This window comes from Chiloscyllium plagiosum, chromosome 34, assembly GCF_004010195.1.
Source record: "Chiloscyllium plagiosum isolate BGI_BamShark_2017 chromosome 34, ASM401019v2, whole genome shotgun sequence".
Taxonomy (NCBI): domain Eukaryota; kingdom Metazoa; phylum Chordata; class Chondrichthyes; order Orectolobiformes; family Hemiscylliidae; genus Chiloscyllium; species Chiloscyllium plagiosum.
Genome location: NC_057743.1, coordinates 1,255,120 through 1,272,102, shown reverse-complemented (window position 1 = coordinate 1,272,102; position 16,983 = coordinate 1,255,120). Strand labels below are relative to the sequence as shown.

General features: G+C 41.5%; 1 protein-coding gene across 1 annotated transcript in view; it reads left to right on the top strand.

Moving 5' to 3' along the window:
- The window catches only part of LOC122540083 (ephrin type-B receptor 2-like), a 768,846-nt gene that overhangs the window by 520,039 nt on the left and 231,824 nt on the right, over window positions 1-16,983 (top strand). The window contains exon 4 of the mRNA XM_043675394.1: window positions 6,934-7,089. Coding sequence (XP_043531329.1) covers window positions 6,934-7,089 — 156 coding nt within the window. The remainder of the gene's footprint in view (window positions 1-6,933; window positions 7,090-16,983) is intronic.

The window sequence follows — 16,983 nt, the reverse complement described above, 5'->3', positions numbered from 1 at the left end:
CTGCACCAATCAACCAAACCGCCCCGTGGCCCAACATTTCAACCCCCCCTCCCACTCTGCTGAGGACATGGAGGTCCTGGGTCTCCTTCACCGCCACTCCCTCACCACCAGACGCCTGGAGGAAGAACGCCTCATCTTCCGCCTCGGAACACTTCAACCCCAGGGCATCAATGTGGACTTCAACAGCTTCCTCATTTCCCCTTCCCCCACCTCATCCTAGTTTCAAATTTCCAGTCCCCTTGACGATGTTACCTAGTATGGTGACGAAACGTCTGAAAACAAACCTTCCAGCTCAGCAAGCAAAGTTACATGCAGAACCTCAACCTGAGCTACAAATTTTCTCAAAACACGCCTTCTTCACTATCATGTCTATCTGTGACTCCACTTACAAGGAACCAGGAACCATTAAGTGTATGATGTTTCTTAAATGTATTGAGAATTCCCATTGCTACCATCCTGTTAGGCGGTGAGTCCTCTAAACATGTAGCGTAGAATAGCACAGCATAGGAACAGGCACAATTCTGCACCAACCATGAAGCTACTATAATATAATTCAATCTGTTCACTGCAAGGTCCATCTATTCCCTGCCTGTTCATGTGGCTGTCTAAATGCCTCTTAATTATTACTATGATATCTGCTTCTGCCCCACCTCCTCTGACATCCGAGGAGCAGGAGAGTCAATGTTTTGGGCAAAATCCCTTCATCAGGAATGAGGATAGCATTTTTACAGGTGGCAGGGTGGGAGGAGGTGTAATCCAGCTAGCTGTGAAAGTCAGTGGGTTTATAGAAGATGTCAGTGTTGAGTCGGTCACCATTGATGGAGATGGTTTGTTTAGCACCTTCATTCCTGAAGAAGATCTTTTGCCGAAAACATTGACTCTGCTGCTCCTTGGATGCTGCCTGACCTGTGCTTTTCCAGCATCACCCTCTCGGCTCCACGTTACTAACCTGGTATCAGGAGCACAGATGGCTGCAGGCACAGTTTCAAAAGGAAGGGTCTGATCCAGTTGTTGTCCCCATCAAAGTAGACAACACAGGTAGACCTATAAATTATAATTAAAAATAGAACATTGGATGCTGAAATCTGGAACAAAAAACAAATTACTGGAGAAACTCAGCAGGTCTGGTGGCATCTATGGAGAGAAAGCAGAGTTCTGAAGAAATATTAACTCTCTTAAACTCTCTGCAGAGGCTGTCAGACCTGTTGAGTTTCTCCAGTCTTATGAATTTGAATAATCATAATAATAATAGAAGGAATAATAATTTGAAAGCAGAATCTAAAAGGTAATATCTGAACCAAGATTCAGCAATTGACATGGGACCAACCAGATTAGACAAAGAAATACATGGCTCAATATTGATGTGAAAAGAGGGACACTTTCGTAGAACTGGGGAAGGGTCACTGGACCGTAAACGTTAATTCTGATTTCTCTCCAAAGATGCTGCCAGATCTTTTCCAGCAACTGCTTTTTTTGTTTCTGATTTCCAGCATCCACAGTTCTTTTGGTTTTGTTTAGCACTTTCATAGGGGATTGACTCCAGTACTCAAAAGACTAAGCAGTTCAACTAGATGGGCTCCATTTCAATCAGGCTGAAACCGGTGATCTAGGGAATTGTCTAAATAGGGCTGTTGCCAGGGTTTTAAAATCAAAAGGACTGGGTTAGGTTCAGTTGAAGGCAGACTTAGAAATATCAAGAGAAACTTTAAACTCTATAGAGTAGTTTTAGTAATCAGAGGGCCAGTGTGGACTTAATGGACTGAGTGGCTTGCTTCCCCTCTGTGGTGCTAACAGTGGGTAGCACTGCTGCCTCAGAATGCCAGGTGGGAGGAAACCAGAGCACCCGGAGGAAACCCACGCAGACACGGGGAGAACGTGCAAACTCCACCCGGGTCTCTGGCACTGTGAGGCAGCAGTGCTAACCACTGTGCCACCGTGCCGCCCACAAATGAGATGCAACTTGGAGAGTTGGTGTGAACTTGTTGGGCCAAATGACCCGTTTCCACATTGGAGGGATTCTAGGCTCCTATAAAAATTAAAGCATTTTTACCTGAATGATTGAAGCATTTGCAATAAAATGGATGAATGAATGGCACAGTTGAGATAAATAGTTTACATCTAAATATCATTAAGGAAATAGGGCTACATGGCAACATAGTTTGTAGAATAAGTATTCCAGGGTACAGTACATAACATTTTAAAAAGACAGAATGAAACAAGAATATTATCTACCATGAAACTATTACCAATGATCGAAAACCCCATCTATTTCACTAATGTCCTTCAGGGAAGGAAATCTGAAATCTGCCATCCTTATCTGGTCTGGCCTACATGTGACTCCAAACCTACAGCAATCTTGCTGACTGTGCACTGCCTCTGGGCAATTTGGGGTGTGCAATAAATTCTGTCCTGTCCAGTGACGTCCATGTCTCATGGATGACTTTTAAAAATCAGATTGATAAGTTAACAGGCCTACTCCTGCTCCTACATTAAATTTTCTATCAAAATTGCTTCATTGGAAACACCTCGTTCCTTTCTGAAATTGAATATCAGAACATTTTATAAGCATTTGAGTAGAATGTTATGTTTAAACAATCTCTTTCAACCATGATTGATAGCTACAATGGTCTTGGTGATATGTGTACACTGCAAACAAAAATGAGACATATATTCAAAACAAATGTTCAAGGGTACGCATCCACTTCAAAGCCTATTAAGAGCCCAAGGACAATGCTTTCCTTTGAAAATATTGCCCACTCTTGTCTTTGTTTAATTACTATGAAGAATAACTTTTTGAAGTTTCTTTCAGGGTCCACATAAAAATAATCACTTGCTAGGTGCTATTCCCATTAGTAATGTGATATACTAGTGAGATACAGAATGCATCTTCCCTCTCTTGCAGCCTCATGGTAAGATGAAACCACATTACTAACCCTTTGCAATTTCAAACACGTCACCTGCACATCAGAGCTCTTCAATCTTTTTATGTTTAGGGAATATGATTTCACATTATATTCTATTTATCAGATATTTGATCATTTAATTTTATTTTAGTGTAGGTACCCCCGTGGCGCTGTTGGGGAGGGAGTTATGGGGGTTTGTTTCTTGACTGTCACTGGGTCAAGCCAAAACTTTCCTCCTTAATGGCATTGAGGGTCTACCATGGACTGCAACCATTCATGAACAGCTCACCACCACCTTCTCAAGGGTAACTAAGGACAGACAGTGAATGCTGACCAGCCAGCAATGACCCTGTACCATTGATGAATAAAAGGAAGATTTTTTAAAATAATGTTAATATTTTCCTTACCTCCGCAATCTCCAAATATTATTTCATAGTAAAATGAGACCAAGAATTTTATAATTAACTCTTGGATAAATAAGACTTTCAATATATTATTAATTTGGACATTAAACATCATTTGCTTTTCATAAAGTAATTAAATGCGGAACAGGAATGCTAGTCTGGGTACTGTAAGTGACTGAATATGGACTGCTCAGATCAATACATGAAGCAACAATAGACCAGAAACTAGCATGGGCATATGCGAGGAGGTGACCATCACTATTACTGTTTAGCATTGCATTGTCTACTTTTGACTATAGCTGGTTTGATCACTCGATTAAAAAAACCAAAACAACAGGATGGCATGAAATGTGTAAATTAGCCATCTCTTAAGACCTACCATAGTAATTATTAGCCTTGTATTTAATTGAGAAAAGAGTGAACAATGTCAAGAATTTTTCACTCAGAGTACAACTTTCCTTTGAAGAGAGAAAAGTCGTGGTCACCCTGTGGAGTCACAGGAAGTGGAAGAGATCCTTAATGAGTATTTGTATTGGTATTCACTAAGGAGAAGGACATGAATGATGTTGAGATCAGGGATGAGTAAATGAATACTCTAGAGAATGTCAATATATTGAAGGAGGAAGTTTTGAGTATCCTAAATTGCATGAATGCAGTCAAGTTTCCAGAGCCAGATGGGATCTATCCCAGGTTACTGCGAGAGTCTAGGGAAGGAACAGCTGGTACATTAGCAGATACTTCACATTCTCTTTGAGCACAGGCGAGGCACCAGAGGACTGAAGATCAGCTAGTGTTGTACCTTGTTTAAGAAAGGAAGCAGGGATAATCCAGGAAATTATAGGCTGGCCAGCCTGATGTCTCTAATTGGCAAGCTCTTGGAGAAGAGGGACAAGATATAGCACATTTGGAAGAAAATAGACTAGTTAGTGACATGCATCATAATTCTGTATGGGGAAGGTCGTGTCTCACCAACCTGATTGAATTTTTTGAAGAGATGACAAAGGTAATTGATGATGGAAGGGTTGTAGATGTTGTTTACTTGGACTTTAGGGGTCAGTGTGGGAGTTCCTATTGTTTGTGTTTATATTGTGTAAATTTATGACTTAAATTTAGTAGGGTTGATCACTGGTGGTGCAAAACTTGTTGGGATGTAAAACAGCCAGGGGGATAGTCTTGGACAACAAGAGGCAATTGATGGGTCAGTCAGATGAGCTGATCAGTGGCAAATGGAATTCAATCCGAATATACGTAAGGTGATTCACTTGGTCAGGACAAACAGGCAAGGAATACATGATGAATGGTAAGACCCTGGGAAGCACTAAGAATCAGAGGGACTTTGGTGTGTATGTACACACATCCCTTAAGGTATCATTTGTTAAGAAGTCTTTATTAGTCAAGGCTAGAGTTTAGAGTAGGGGAGTCATGCTGGAACAATATAAAATGTTGGTTACGCCACAGTCTATTGTGTAGTTCTGGAATCCATATTAAAGAAAGGATGTGATAGAATTGGAGAGAGTGCAGAGGAGATTTACCAGGATATTGTCTGGACAAGAGAGTTCCAGTTAAAGGTTATACAGACTGGGGTTGTGTTCCTTAGAGAAGAGGAGATTAAAAGGAGACATGATTGAGATATATAAAAATCATGAAAGGCAAAGGTAAGGTCGATAAGAAGAAACTTTTCCCCTTGTTGGAGGGATGACTGGGGGCAAAGATTTAAGGTAAAGAGCAGGGATTTAGAAAGGATGTGATGAAAAACCTTTTTTATGCAGAGGGTGTTGGGAATCTGGAACCCATTCTCTCTAAGGGTGGTAGAAATAGAAACCCTCATAACATTTAAGTAATATTCAGATGTGCACATATGATGTCAAGGCAAAGAAGGCTATGGACTAAGTACAGTACTGGAAAATGATAATAGAATAAGTAGATAGTTGATTTTTGACCAGCACAGGTGCATTGGATCATAGGAGCTTTTTTCTATAAATTTCTAAGACCCTCTGTTGAGCTTGAATCCTGGGGTTTATGTCTCACCTGCTTCAGCGGTCTGTCACAATGTCTCTGAATAGGTCGTTTAAAACTATAATTTTTCGGAACCTTTAAAGGGAACTGCATTTCTTACACTGACCAAGACAAGTTCATCGGTTAACTGAAATTCAACAATGAGGGTAAAACAGTAAAGTGAGAAGTAGATATCCTATTTTAAATACAAACTGGAATATAAGAAGGCCATTTGCATTTATGCTAATTGATAGTTAACTGCTAAACATTTTACATATTAAATCAGGTAAATTGAGTCTGATTGGTCAAGACATGGACTCAGAAATGAAGCAGCAATTAGCTGAATGGATACATTCTCCATGGCAATACCTCCACCAATCAAAGTGCATTTGATAACCAATCATCATGGAGGATGGTAGACTTAAAGGCGAGGTAGACAGTGCTTGAAGAGAGAGCTATCAAAATCAACTAGCTTAGGGCTAAAAGGTTGAGTCTTGTGGACTAAATTAATTTGAAGAGGATACAAAGTGCAGGCAGAAAGTGAGGACTTGAGATCAGAGTCAAGAGTGTGTTGCTGGAAAAGCACAGCAAGTCAGGCAGCATCCGAGGAGCAGAAGAATCAACGTTTCAGGCATGAGCCATTCCTGATGAAGGGCTTATGCCTGAAATGTCAATTTCTTCTGCTCCTCTGATGCTGCCTGACATGCTGTGCTTTTCCAGCAACACACTCTCAACCCAGGATACAAAGTGCAGATTGAGATAAATTAGAGAAACGTATATATCCAAGCTTGGAGGGGGTGGAGGAATGGTTGTGTTGGAGTAATGGAGCAATTTAGAGGAAGTTTGTCCAGGTGGACTAAGGAAATGAAGGGATTGTCTCAGTTACGATGATATAGAAATCAATGAACTTCTCACACTTGTTAGTGGTGAGGGCGGAGAACTCAGTAAAGGAGGTATGTGGCCTGCAGTAGAAAGAAGATGCTGAAGCTCATTTTTACAATATTAGATAATCTGGAATAGTGGGGAGGTTTGTTAGTGGAGACCAGGATCCGATCATGTTGTATATTGTCCAGCCAGATCTGATTGTGAATGGGGATAAAAAGCTGTTGTGATTTGTAATAGCTAGCTTGAAAAGACACTGCTTGCATGTGAACAATTTAGACAGCCATATTTGCATTTAATTCAAATGATTTATCAAACATGAATTGCAGTGAAGCTACATTAGGAATTTGAGTCAGAGCATACTTTTCAGTGACATTTGGAAAATCAAATCAACTACACAGGCAAAACATTTAAAACGGATATGCATTCCTCAGATAAACAAAATTATTGCATTAAAATGCAACTTTTTGATTTTCATTCAGATTATAAATTGATTGTTTAGTTCTTAATTGTACACAAATTGATTTGCAGGTGTTCCTCATTCTAATGCATCTGACATCTTTATGTTGAATTTTGTTTCATTGTAACTATTCTAACCACAATTGTTTCAGTTCCTATCGTTAGCCTTTTATGGCCATCATAGAGATGCAATACAATAGAACTACAGTGTAAGATTCACCATTTATATCCACACTTCCCACTCGCTCACACTCTGAACTCTGGACTTGTGTTCCTCTTTGTATTTATAGGTTGTCCATCTGGATCATTTAAACCAAACCAAGGGGAGGAACCCTGTTTGAGCTGCCCAATCAATAGCAGGACCACATCTGAAGGTGCCACAAACTGTGTTTGTCGGAATAAATACTATCGGGCAGACACCGACCCATTAGATATGCCATGCACAAGTAAGTTCACCTTCAACACAGTTCTTGCGGTCTTGACAGGTTGCAGGTAAGGACAGACATGGTGCTCCAGGTATGGTCACTTGGGCAGGACAAACAAGGCAAAGTAATATATGATGCCCAGTAGAAGCCTGGAATGTACCAAGTGTCAGACAGACCTTGGTGTGCATGTATACCAGCACTTGAGGTATTATGACAGGTGGATATAGTGGTTAATAAGTGATACTGCATATTTGCCTTTGTTAGTCAATGGCATAGATTTTAAGCAGGGAGGTTATGCTGCAAGTCGAGTGTGGTGCTGGAAAAGCACAGTAGGTCAGGCAGCATTCCTTCATCAGGAATGGCTTATGCCCGAAATGCCGATTCTCCTCCTCCTTGGATGCTGCCTGACCTGCTGTGCTTTTCCAGCACCGCACTCTCGACTCAGAGCTCCAGCATCTGCAGTCCTCACTTTCTCGTAGGTTTTGCTGCGACCCTACATCATGTTGGTTGGGCCACAGCTGGAGAAACATGTATAACTCTGGAATTATAGGAAAGATGTGATAGCACTGGAGGGGGTGAAAGGGAGTTTTACCAGGCTGTTTCCTGGGCCAGAGTTTCAGTTTTGAAGAGAGATTGGATAAACTGGGATTGTTTTAGTTAGAACAGAAGATACTGAGAGGACATGATTGACATGTATAAAATTGAGGTTCATGAACTGGTTAGACATGAAGAAATGTTTCCCCTTGATGGAAGGATCAACGAAAAGGGGCATATCTTTAAGGTAAGGGCAAATGTTTCACAGAAGATGTGAGGAAAATTCCTTCCCACCAGCTGGTGGGAATCTAGAACTCACTGCCTGAAAGGATGGTAAAAGCAGAAATCCTCATAAAATTTATAAGGGTGAGTGCAGAACCGGAGACCAGAGGTTTAAGGTGAGATGGGAAAGATTTAAAATGGATTTAAAGGGCAACATTTTCATGCAGAAGGTGATGCATGTATAGAATGAGCTGCCAGAGGAAGTGGTGGTGGCTGGTACAATTGCAACATTTAAAAGGGTATATGAAGGTATATGAATAAGAAAGGTTTATAAGGATATGGGCCAAGTGCTGGCAAATGGGACTAGACTAATTTGGGATATCTGGTCACCATGGGCGAGTTGGACCAAAGGGTCTGTTTCTGTGCTGTGCTTCTCTATGATTCTGACTGTATGCTAGAAAATGAGTTAGATAGTTGTTTTTACCACAAACATGATGGGCAGAAGAGTTTGTTTTTGTGCTGTTGACTTGTATAACTCTCTAGAAGGACAAATTCAGCACTATTTTTCTGGAATCTGCAACAACAACAACTCACATTTATACTTGTAACATCATAAAATACCCAAGCTCCTCAGTTTTGTTTTTAGTAATTGTTTTCTTCCTCTTTTTTTCCCCTTGAGCATCTTTTGGATAACACATTAAACCATCTGCATACAAATGGATTGGAAAATATCCAATGGCTTTATTTTGAATACCAGGAGGGTCATGCTCAGTGCACTGGCCAAGATTTATCCCTAAAACCAAATAACTTAGAGGTCAATATCATATTGCTGTTTATGGGAGCTTTATGGTTTAGTTGGTGAGTCTACCGAGTCTCTCAATCATTACAGAGTGATAACATTTCAAAAGTACTTCATTATCTGTAACTCACATTCAGTTATGCACAGGTTGTCAATAATTCAATATTAATTCCTGTTTTTTCTTGCTTTTAAGTCCGTATTGTCCGGTAGAACTGAAATAGTCTTTACACATATAAAGAAGCACTTACATTGAAAATGCATCACTTACAGTGCTGCTGCACCCAGTTTGCTGCTGAGACTGCCTCTCCTTCTCTCACCAATTTTCCATTTCTCTTCATTTGCCTGTCTGTCTCCTGATTTAATCGAAGTGTTCAAAATCAGCAAAGGAGAAATTGTGGTAATTAATGGGAGAATCAAGAACCCCAGTAGAGAATATTGACTAAATTGACTAAAGGTAGAAGAAGGAATGACAAAATGAGATTTTGTTTTTTCTTTTTTGGACAGTGAGTGGTTAGGATCTGAAATTTCACTGCCTAGAATGAGGATTGGTAGTTAAATCATTTTTTTTCCAAGAGAGTTGTATCATTATCTGAGGAGGAAATATTTGCAGCCACACAAAAGGCACAAGAGTAGGATCATGTGAATGGTTCTTCGAGAGAGCTAGCACTATACAAAGGATTAAATGGCCTCCATCTCTGCTGGAACCATTTGTGGTTTTTATGTCTGCTCCTGCCCACAACTCTGTTGAATCCAGAAGATACACAAAGTGAGATTTTCGTTTCATACACCCATCCTAACTTTGCTTTCAAAGTATTCTGCTGTCAGTTTTCCAGGAAATGATAGACCTCTGAGTTTCTCAACAGTGGTTGGGAAACTATTGAAGAGAATTCTTAGGGATAGGATTTATATGCATTTGGAAAAGAATGGCTTAATTAGGGACAGTCAGCATAGCTTTGTGTCGGACAGGTCATGTCTTACTAATTGATTGTTGTCACCTGGAAAAATTCAAAAGTGATCGATGAGGATAGAGCAGTAGATGTTGTCTACATGGATTTTAGTAAGGCTTTCATTAAGGTCTCTCATGGTAGCTTCATACAGAAGATTAAGATGCATGGGATCTATGGTAACATGGCCATGTGGATTCAGAATTGACTTGCCCATAGAAAGCAGAGGATGGTGGTGGAAAGGTGATTTTTGGCAGGAAATCCATGATTAATGATGTTTGACTGGGATCCATATTGAGACTTCCGCTGTTTGTGATCTATATTAAATGAATGAAAAGGTAAATGGGTGAGTTAGTAAGTTTGCAGACAACACAAAGATCGGATTTGTGGATAATGTAGAGGGTTGTCAAAGGACACAGTGGGATATAGATCAGTTACAGATATGGGTGGGGAAATGGCAGATGATTGATCCGGGCAAGTGTGAAGTGCTGCACTTGAGAAGTTCAAATGTTATGGAAAAGTGTACAGTTAATGACCGGACCCTAAACATCACTGATGTACAGAGGGATGCTGGGGTACAAATCCATAGCTCCCTAAAGATGGCTATGCAAATAGATAGGGTGAAAAAGAAGGCATATGGCATGCTTACCTTTATTATCTGTGTGGCACAGTGGCTCAGTGGTTAGCACTGCTGCCTCACAGCTCCAGGGACCTGGACTCGATTCCAGCCTCGGGCAACTGTCTGTGTGGAGTTTGCACATTCTCCCCATGTCTGCGTGGGTTTCTTCTGAGTGCTCCAGTTTCCTCCCAAAGTCTGAAGACGTGCAGTTTAGGTGACATGGCCATGCTAAATTGCTCATAGTGTTAAGGGTTGTGTCGGTTAGGTGCATTAGTCAGGGATAAATGTAGAATAATAGCTTAGGGGAATGGGTGTGGGTGGGTTATTCTTTGGAGGGTAGGTGTGGATTTGTCGGGCCAAATGACCTAGGGAGTGTTGTTGAACAAGTGAGACCTTGGAGTGCACGTTCATAGCTCCTTTAAAGTGGAATCGCAGGTAGATAGGATAGTGAACAAGGCATTTGGTATGCTTTCCTTTATTGGTCAGAGTATTGAGTACAGGCTGTTGGGAGGTCATGTTGCGGACATTGATTAGGCCACTGTTGGAATATTGTGTGCAATTCTGGTCTCCTTCCTATCGGAAAGATGTTGTGAAACTTGAAAGGGTTCAGAAAAGATTTACAAGGCTGTTGCCAGGGTTGGAGGATCTGAGCAACAGGGAGAGGCTGATCGGGCTGGGGCTGTTTTCCCTGGAGCATCTGGGGCTGGGGGGTGACCTTACAGAGATTTGCAGAATTATGAGGGGCATGGATATGATGGGTGGACAGGGTCTTTTCCCTGGGATGTGGGAGTCCAGAACTAGAGGGTTTGGGGTGAGAGGGGAGGGATATAGAGGAGACGTAGGGGGCGGCTTTTTCACACGGAAGGTGGTGTGTGTGTGTGTGTGGAGTGGGCTGCCGGGGGATGTGGTGGAGGCTGGTACAATTGCAATGTTTGGGAGGCATTTGGATGGGCATGTGAGTGGGAGGGGTTTGGAGGGATGTGGGCCGGGTGCTGGCAGGTGGGACTAGATTGGGTTGGAATGTCTGGTCGGCATGGACGGGTTGGACCGAAGGGTCTGTTTCCATGCTGTGCATCTCTATGATTCTATGACCTGTTTTCACACTGTAAGGATTCTATGTTATGAATCTATGATTAGTCGGGGAATTGAGTACAAGAATCAGGCTGTCATGTTGCAGCTTTATAAGACTTTATTTCAGCCACACTTAGAGTATTGCATTCAATTCTGGTCACCACATTACAGGAAGAATGTGGTGGCTTTGGAGAAGGTGCAGAAGAGGTTTACCAGGATGCTGTTTAAATTAGAGGGGATGAGCTATAAGGAGAGGCTAGAAAAACTCATTGTTTTCTCTGGGACAGCATAGGCTGAGGGCAATCGTAGAGTTATATTGTCATACAGCATAAAAACAAATGCTTCAGTCCAACCAGTCCATGCTGAACATAATCCCAAAATAAACTAGTCCTACCTGTCTGGTCCTGGCCTATTTCCCTCCAAACCTTTCCTATTCACATATTTAACAAAACATGTAGTTGTACCCACATTCATTACTTTCTCAGGAAGTGGTGGATGTTTAAAAGACATTTTAATAAATATTCATTCCACATGCAAAGCTTCCTCTGTTAAAAAAAATGACTCTGTCTTTCATAAATCTCTCTCCTCTTCCCTTAATGTGCCCCCTAGTCTTGAAATTCCCCATCCTAGGGAAAAGACAACTACCACTAACTCTATCGATACCTCTCATTGTTTTGTAAACTTTAATCAGATCGCCTCTCAACTTCCTAAGTTGATAGAAGTCTGTAAAATTGAGATGCATAGACAAGAGTTGAAAAAGAGTATTTTTTGCAGCTTTGAAGTGACCAATACCAGGAGACATGCATTTAAGGTGAGAGGGGAAAAGTTCAAAGAAGATGTGAGGGGCAAGTTGTTTTATAGTGGTAAGGAATCTGGAAAGTGGTGCCAAGGTGATGGTGGAGGCAGATAGAATAGAGGACTTTTTATGTAAGCACAGAATCTGCAAGGAATGCAGGGATACAGACCAAGGGCAGGAAGAAGGGATCAATTTAATTTGGCCTCATGTTCGGCACAACATAGTGGGCTGAGGGACCATTTCTATTCTATACAATTCCATTTTCTACATCTTTTGGCATTTTCCACACAACTGATCTTTGGTGAACAGTCCTGTAAGTCTCTAATTTTTCTCTTCCACTTTTTGAAATAGTTTGGTTACATTTGCCACCTTTCAAACTGTTGGAGCTACTCCAAAGCCTATAAAACGTGGAAGATGACCAGCAATGCACCCAGTGTTTCCAAACCTACTTTCTTGCCTAATGTGGATTACTAGGCCCTGCTAATTTGTTAGCCTTTGCCCAATTGATTTCTTGAGCACCATTTCATTACAAATGCTGATTTTCTTCAATCCCTCTCTCTCACTAGACCACTGGTTTCCAAGCGTTTCTGGGAAGTTATTAGCCTTCATTTGTGAAGACAGAACCAAAATGTGTGTTCCAGTCTTCTGCCATTTATTTATTCACTATTATAATTGCCCCCATTTCTGATTAGTGGAAGTTCAGTCTCAATATATTCCCCACTGAGGTGTCAGTGGGGGAGCACTTTGGGGCCAGCAACCATAATACCATTAGTTTTAAAATAGTGATGGAGAAGGAGAAATCACATCCAACAGTTGAAATTCTAATTTGGAGGAAGGGTAATTTTGACAGTATTAGGCAAGAACTTTCAAAAGCTGATTGGGTGCAGATGTTCGCAGGTAAAGGGATGGCTGGAAAATGGGAAGCCTTTAGCAATGAGATAATGAGTCCAGAGACAGTATATTCCTGTTAGGGTGAAAGGAAAGGCTGGTAGGTGTAGGGAATGCTGGATGACGAGAGAAATGGAGGGTTTGGTTAAGAAAAAGAAGGAAGCATATGTCAGATATAGACAGGATAGATCAAGTGAATCCTTAGAAGAGTATAAAGGCAGTAGGAGTACACTTAAGAGGGAAACCCGGGGGGGGGGGGGGGGGGGGGAGGAGCAAAAAAGGGACATGAGATAGCTTTGGCAAATAGGGTTAAGGAGAATCCAAAGGGTTTTTTATAAATACATTAAGGACAAAAGGATAACTAGGGAGAGAATAGGGCCCCTCACAGATCAGCAAAGCAGCCTTTATGTGGAGCCTCATGAGATGGGGAGATGCTAAACAAGTATTTTACATCAGTGTTTACTGTGGAAAACGACACGGAAGATATAGACTGTAGGGAAATAGATATTGACATCTTGAAAAATGTCCATTACAGAGGAGCTGGATGTCTTGAAATGCATAAAGGTGGATCAATCCCCAGGACCTGATCAGGTGTACCCTAGCACTCTAGGAAGCTAGGTAAGTGATTGCTGGGCACTTTGCTGAGATATTTGTATCATTGATAGTCACAGGTGAAGTGCCTGAAGACTGGAAGTTGGCTAACGTGGTACCATTAGTTAAGGAAAGTGGTAAGGACAAGCCAGGAAACTATAGACCAGTGAGCCTGACACCGGTGGTGGGCAAATTATAGGAGGGAATCCTGAGGGACATGATTTACATGCACTGGAAAGGCAAGGACTGATTAGGGATAGTCAACATGGCTTTGTGCGTGGGAAATCATGTCTCACGCACTTAATTGAGTTTTTTGAAGACGTAACAAAGAGGATTGATGAGGGTAGAGTGGTGGACGTAATCTATATGGACTTCAGTAAGGCGTTTCACTAGGTTCCCCACGGGAGACTGTTTAGCAAGGTTAGATCTCATGGAATACAGGGAGAACTAACCATTTGGATACAGAACTGGCTCAAAGGTAGAAGACAGAGGGTGTGGTGGAGGGTTGTTTTTCAGACTGGAGGCCTGTGACCAGTGGAGTGCTGGGTCCACTACTTTTCATCATTTATATAAATGATTTGGATGTGAACATAGGAGGTATAGTTAGTATGTTTGCAGATGACACCAAAATTGGAAGCATAGTGGATAACAAAGAAAGTTACCTCAGATTATGATGGAATCTTGATCAGATGGGCCAATGGGCTGAGTGGCAGATGGAGTTCAATTTAGATAAATGCAAGGTGTTGCATTTTGGAAAAGCAAATCTTAGCAGGACTTATTCACTTATGTAAGGAAGGATGTTATGAAACTTGAAAGGGTTCAGAAAAGATTTCTAAGGATGTTGCCAGGGTTGGGGGATTTGTGCTATAGGGAGAGGCTGAATAGAATTGGGCTGTTTTCCCTGGAGCATCGAAAGCTGAGGGTGACCCTATTGAGGTTTATAAAATCATGAGGATATGGATAGGATAAATAGACAAAGTCTTTTCCCAGGGCGGGGAACTCCAGAACTGGGGAGGGGGGGGCATAGGTTTAGGGTGAGAGGGGAAAGATATAAAAGAGACCTACAGGGAAACTTTTTCACACAGAGGGTGGTACGTGTATGGAATGAGCTGCCAGAGGAAGTGGTGGAGGCTGGTACAATTGCAACATTTAAAAGGCATCTGGATGGGTAATTGAATTGGAAGGGTTTGGAGGATTATGGGCCAAGTGCTGGCAAATGATTTGAGATAGTTGGTCGGCATGGACGAGTTGGACCGAAGGGTCTGTTTGTGTGCAGTACACCTCTATGATTCTATGACATGATGACACTAGTCTCTTTCTCTTCACATTTACAGGCGTTTGTACAGTCAGAGTTCCTTCTAACTTTACTGTCATACTCTTTTTGTTCTTTTGCTGAATTCTAAAATGCTTTCAGTTCTCTATCTTGTTTTTCCTGTCAGTTTTGTATGTCTCCTCTTTTGATCTAATATTATCCCTATTTATTTTGTAAGCCATGGTTAAGTCATCTTTCGTGCTTTATTTTTGCAACAGAAACAAATGAATAACTGTTTCAGTTCATGCATATCTTCCTTTAATGTTAACCATCGTCTATGCACCCCTTCAGTAAGGTTCCCCAATTCATCATTGGCAACTTGCACCTATGTCTTCTGATTTATAGATTCATACAATGCAGAAAAGGTCCTTCAGCCCATCAAGTCTGCACCAATATAACTGCCACTAAGTGTGCTAATCCCAATATGCTGCCCTTGTCCTATATCCCTGAATGTTTCGTACTTCAATTTGAAGATCTCATCCAGATTTTTTTTAAAGGTTGTAAGGTTTCTAGCCCCCACTAACTTCCCAGGCAGCACATTCCAGATTACCACCACTGCTGAGTAGAAAAAGTTCTTTTTCCCAAATTCCCTCTGAATCTCCTGCCCCTTACTGTAAAACTATGCCTTCCAGCGATTGACCCCTCATTCAAGGGGAACAGCTGCTCTCTATTCAACCTGTTCATGCCCCTCGTAATCTTACACACCTCAATCATGTCCTCCCTCTTTCTTCTCTGCTCTGAAGAAATGAGAAAATGTGAGGACTGCAAATGCTGGCGACTAGGTTCGAAGTATGGAGCTGGAAATGCACAGCAGGTCAGGCAGCATTCAAGGAGTAGGAGAATTGACATTTTGGGCCGATATCCTTCATCAGAAATGTGGAGGGTGGGAGAAGAGGGCTGAGAGATAAATAGGGAGGTCGGGGTGAGGTAGCTGGGAAGGTAGATGCAGGTGTGAGTGATAGGTTTGAGGGAAGGGTGGCCCTCCCTTTTGACATAACACCACCATTCAGGTCCCCACTGCATCTACTTATCGCCTTCCCAGCTACCTCACCCCTGCTCCCCATCCTCCTATTTATCCCTCAACCCTCTTTTTCTTTTCCTTCCAACACCCTCCACATTCCTGGAGGGCTTTTGTCTGAAACATCAATTCCCTTGCTCCTCGGATGCTGTCTAACCTGCTGTGCTTTTCCAGCTCCATACTTTTTGATTCTAAAGAAAACAAGCCAGGCCTATCTTGTCTCTGCTTCTAGCTCAATTTCTCCATCCCAGGCAGCATCCTATTGAGCCTCTTCTGTACTCTTCTAGTGTAGTGAGGTGACCAGAACTGCACACAGTCCTCCAGCTGTTGCATAAACAATGCTCTGTACAATTCCATTTGCCTCCTTGTCCTTGTACTCTATGGCACAACTAATGAAAGCAAACGTCCCATATCCCTTAACTATCTGATTCACGTGATCTACAGACTTCAAGGATCTGTGACGAATTACCGACTGTTCCTCTAAGCTATTAAATATTCTCTCCTCTTATTTCTTCTTCCAAAGTGCATCACCTTGCACTTTTCAGGGTTAAATAGTTTGCTTTATTTAGATTCGGGACCCTAGTTTCTGATTCAGCTTTTTCACTCTTCATTTTAATGAACAATTCTTTAATTTTACTGTCATTCTTCCACAACAGATCCAACACATCAAAGTTATTAGTTAATTCTTTTTCATTGCACAATACCCAGTCTAGGATCGCCTGCTCTCTAGTTGATTCTTAAATGTTATTTTTTTTTTAAAACCATTACATTATGGACTCCAGAAAATTCTTCTCTGCATATTATTGTTGGTTTTGTTTGTCCACTCTTTACATAGCTTAAAATTTCCCATGATCACAGCATACCCCTATTGTACATTTCTCTAATCTCCTTGTTAATCCCTTTGCTCACACCTGTACTACTGTTGGGGACAGATCCTACCAACACATTTCATCCCTTGGTTGATTTCTGATTTACTGAACCAATTTCTTTCTTCACTATCACTTATTTCCTCCCTTACTAACAGGGCTATTCAATCTGTCTTTTCATGGTTTTAGCTTACTTAGGCTTTATTTGCGAGTATAGTTTTTGGTTGTGCATTGTCTTTTCCTATCACTCTTGTT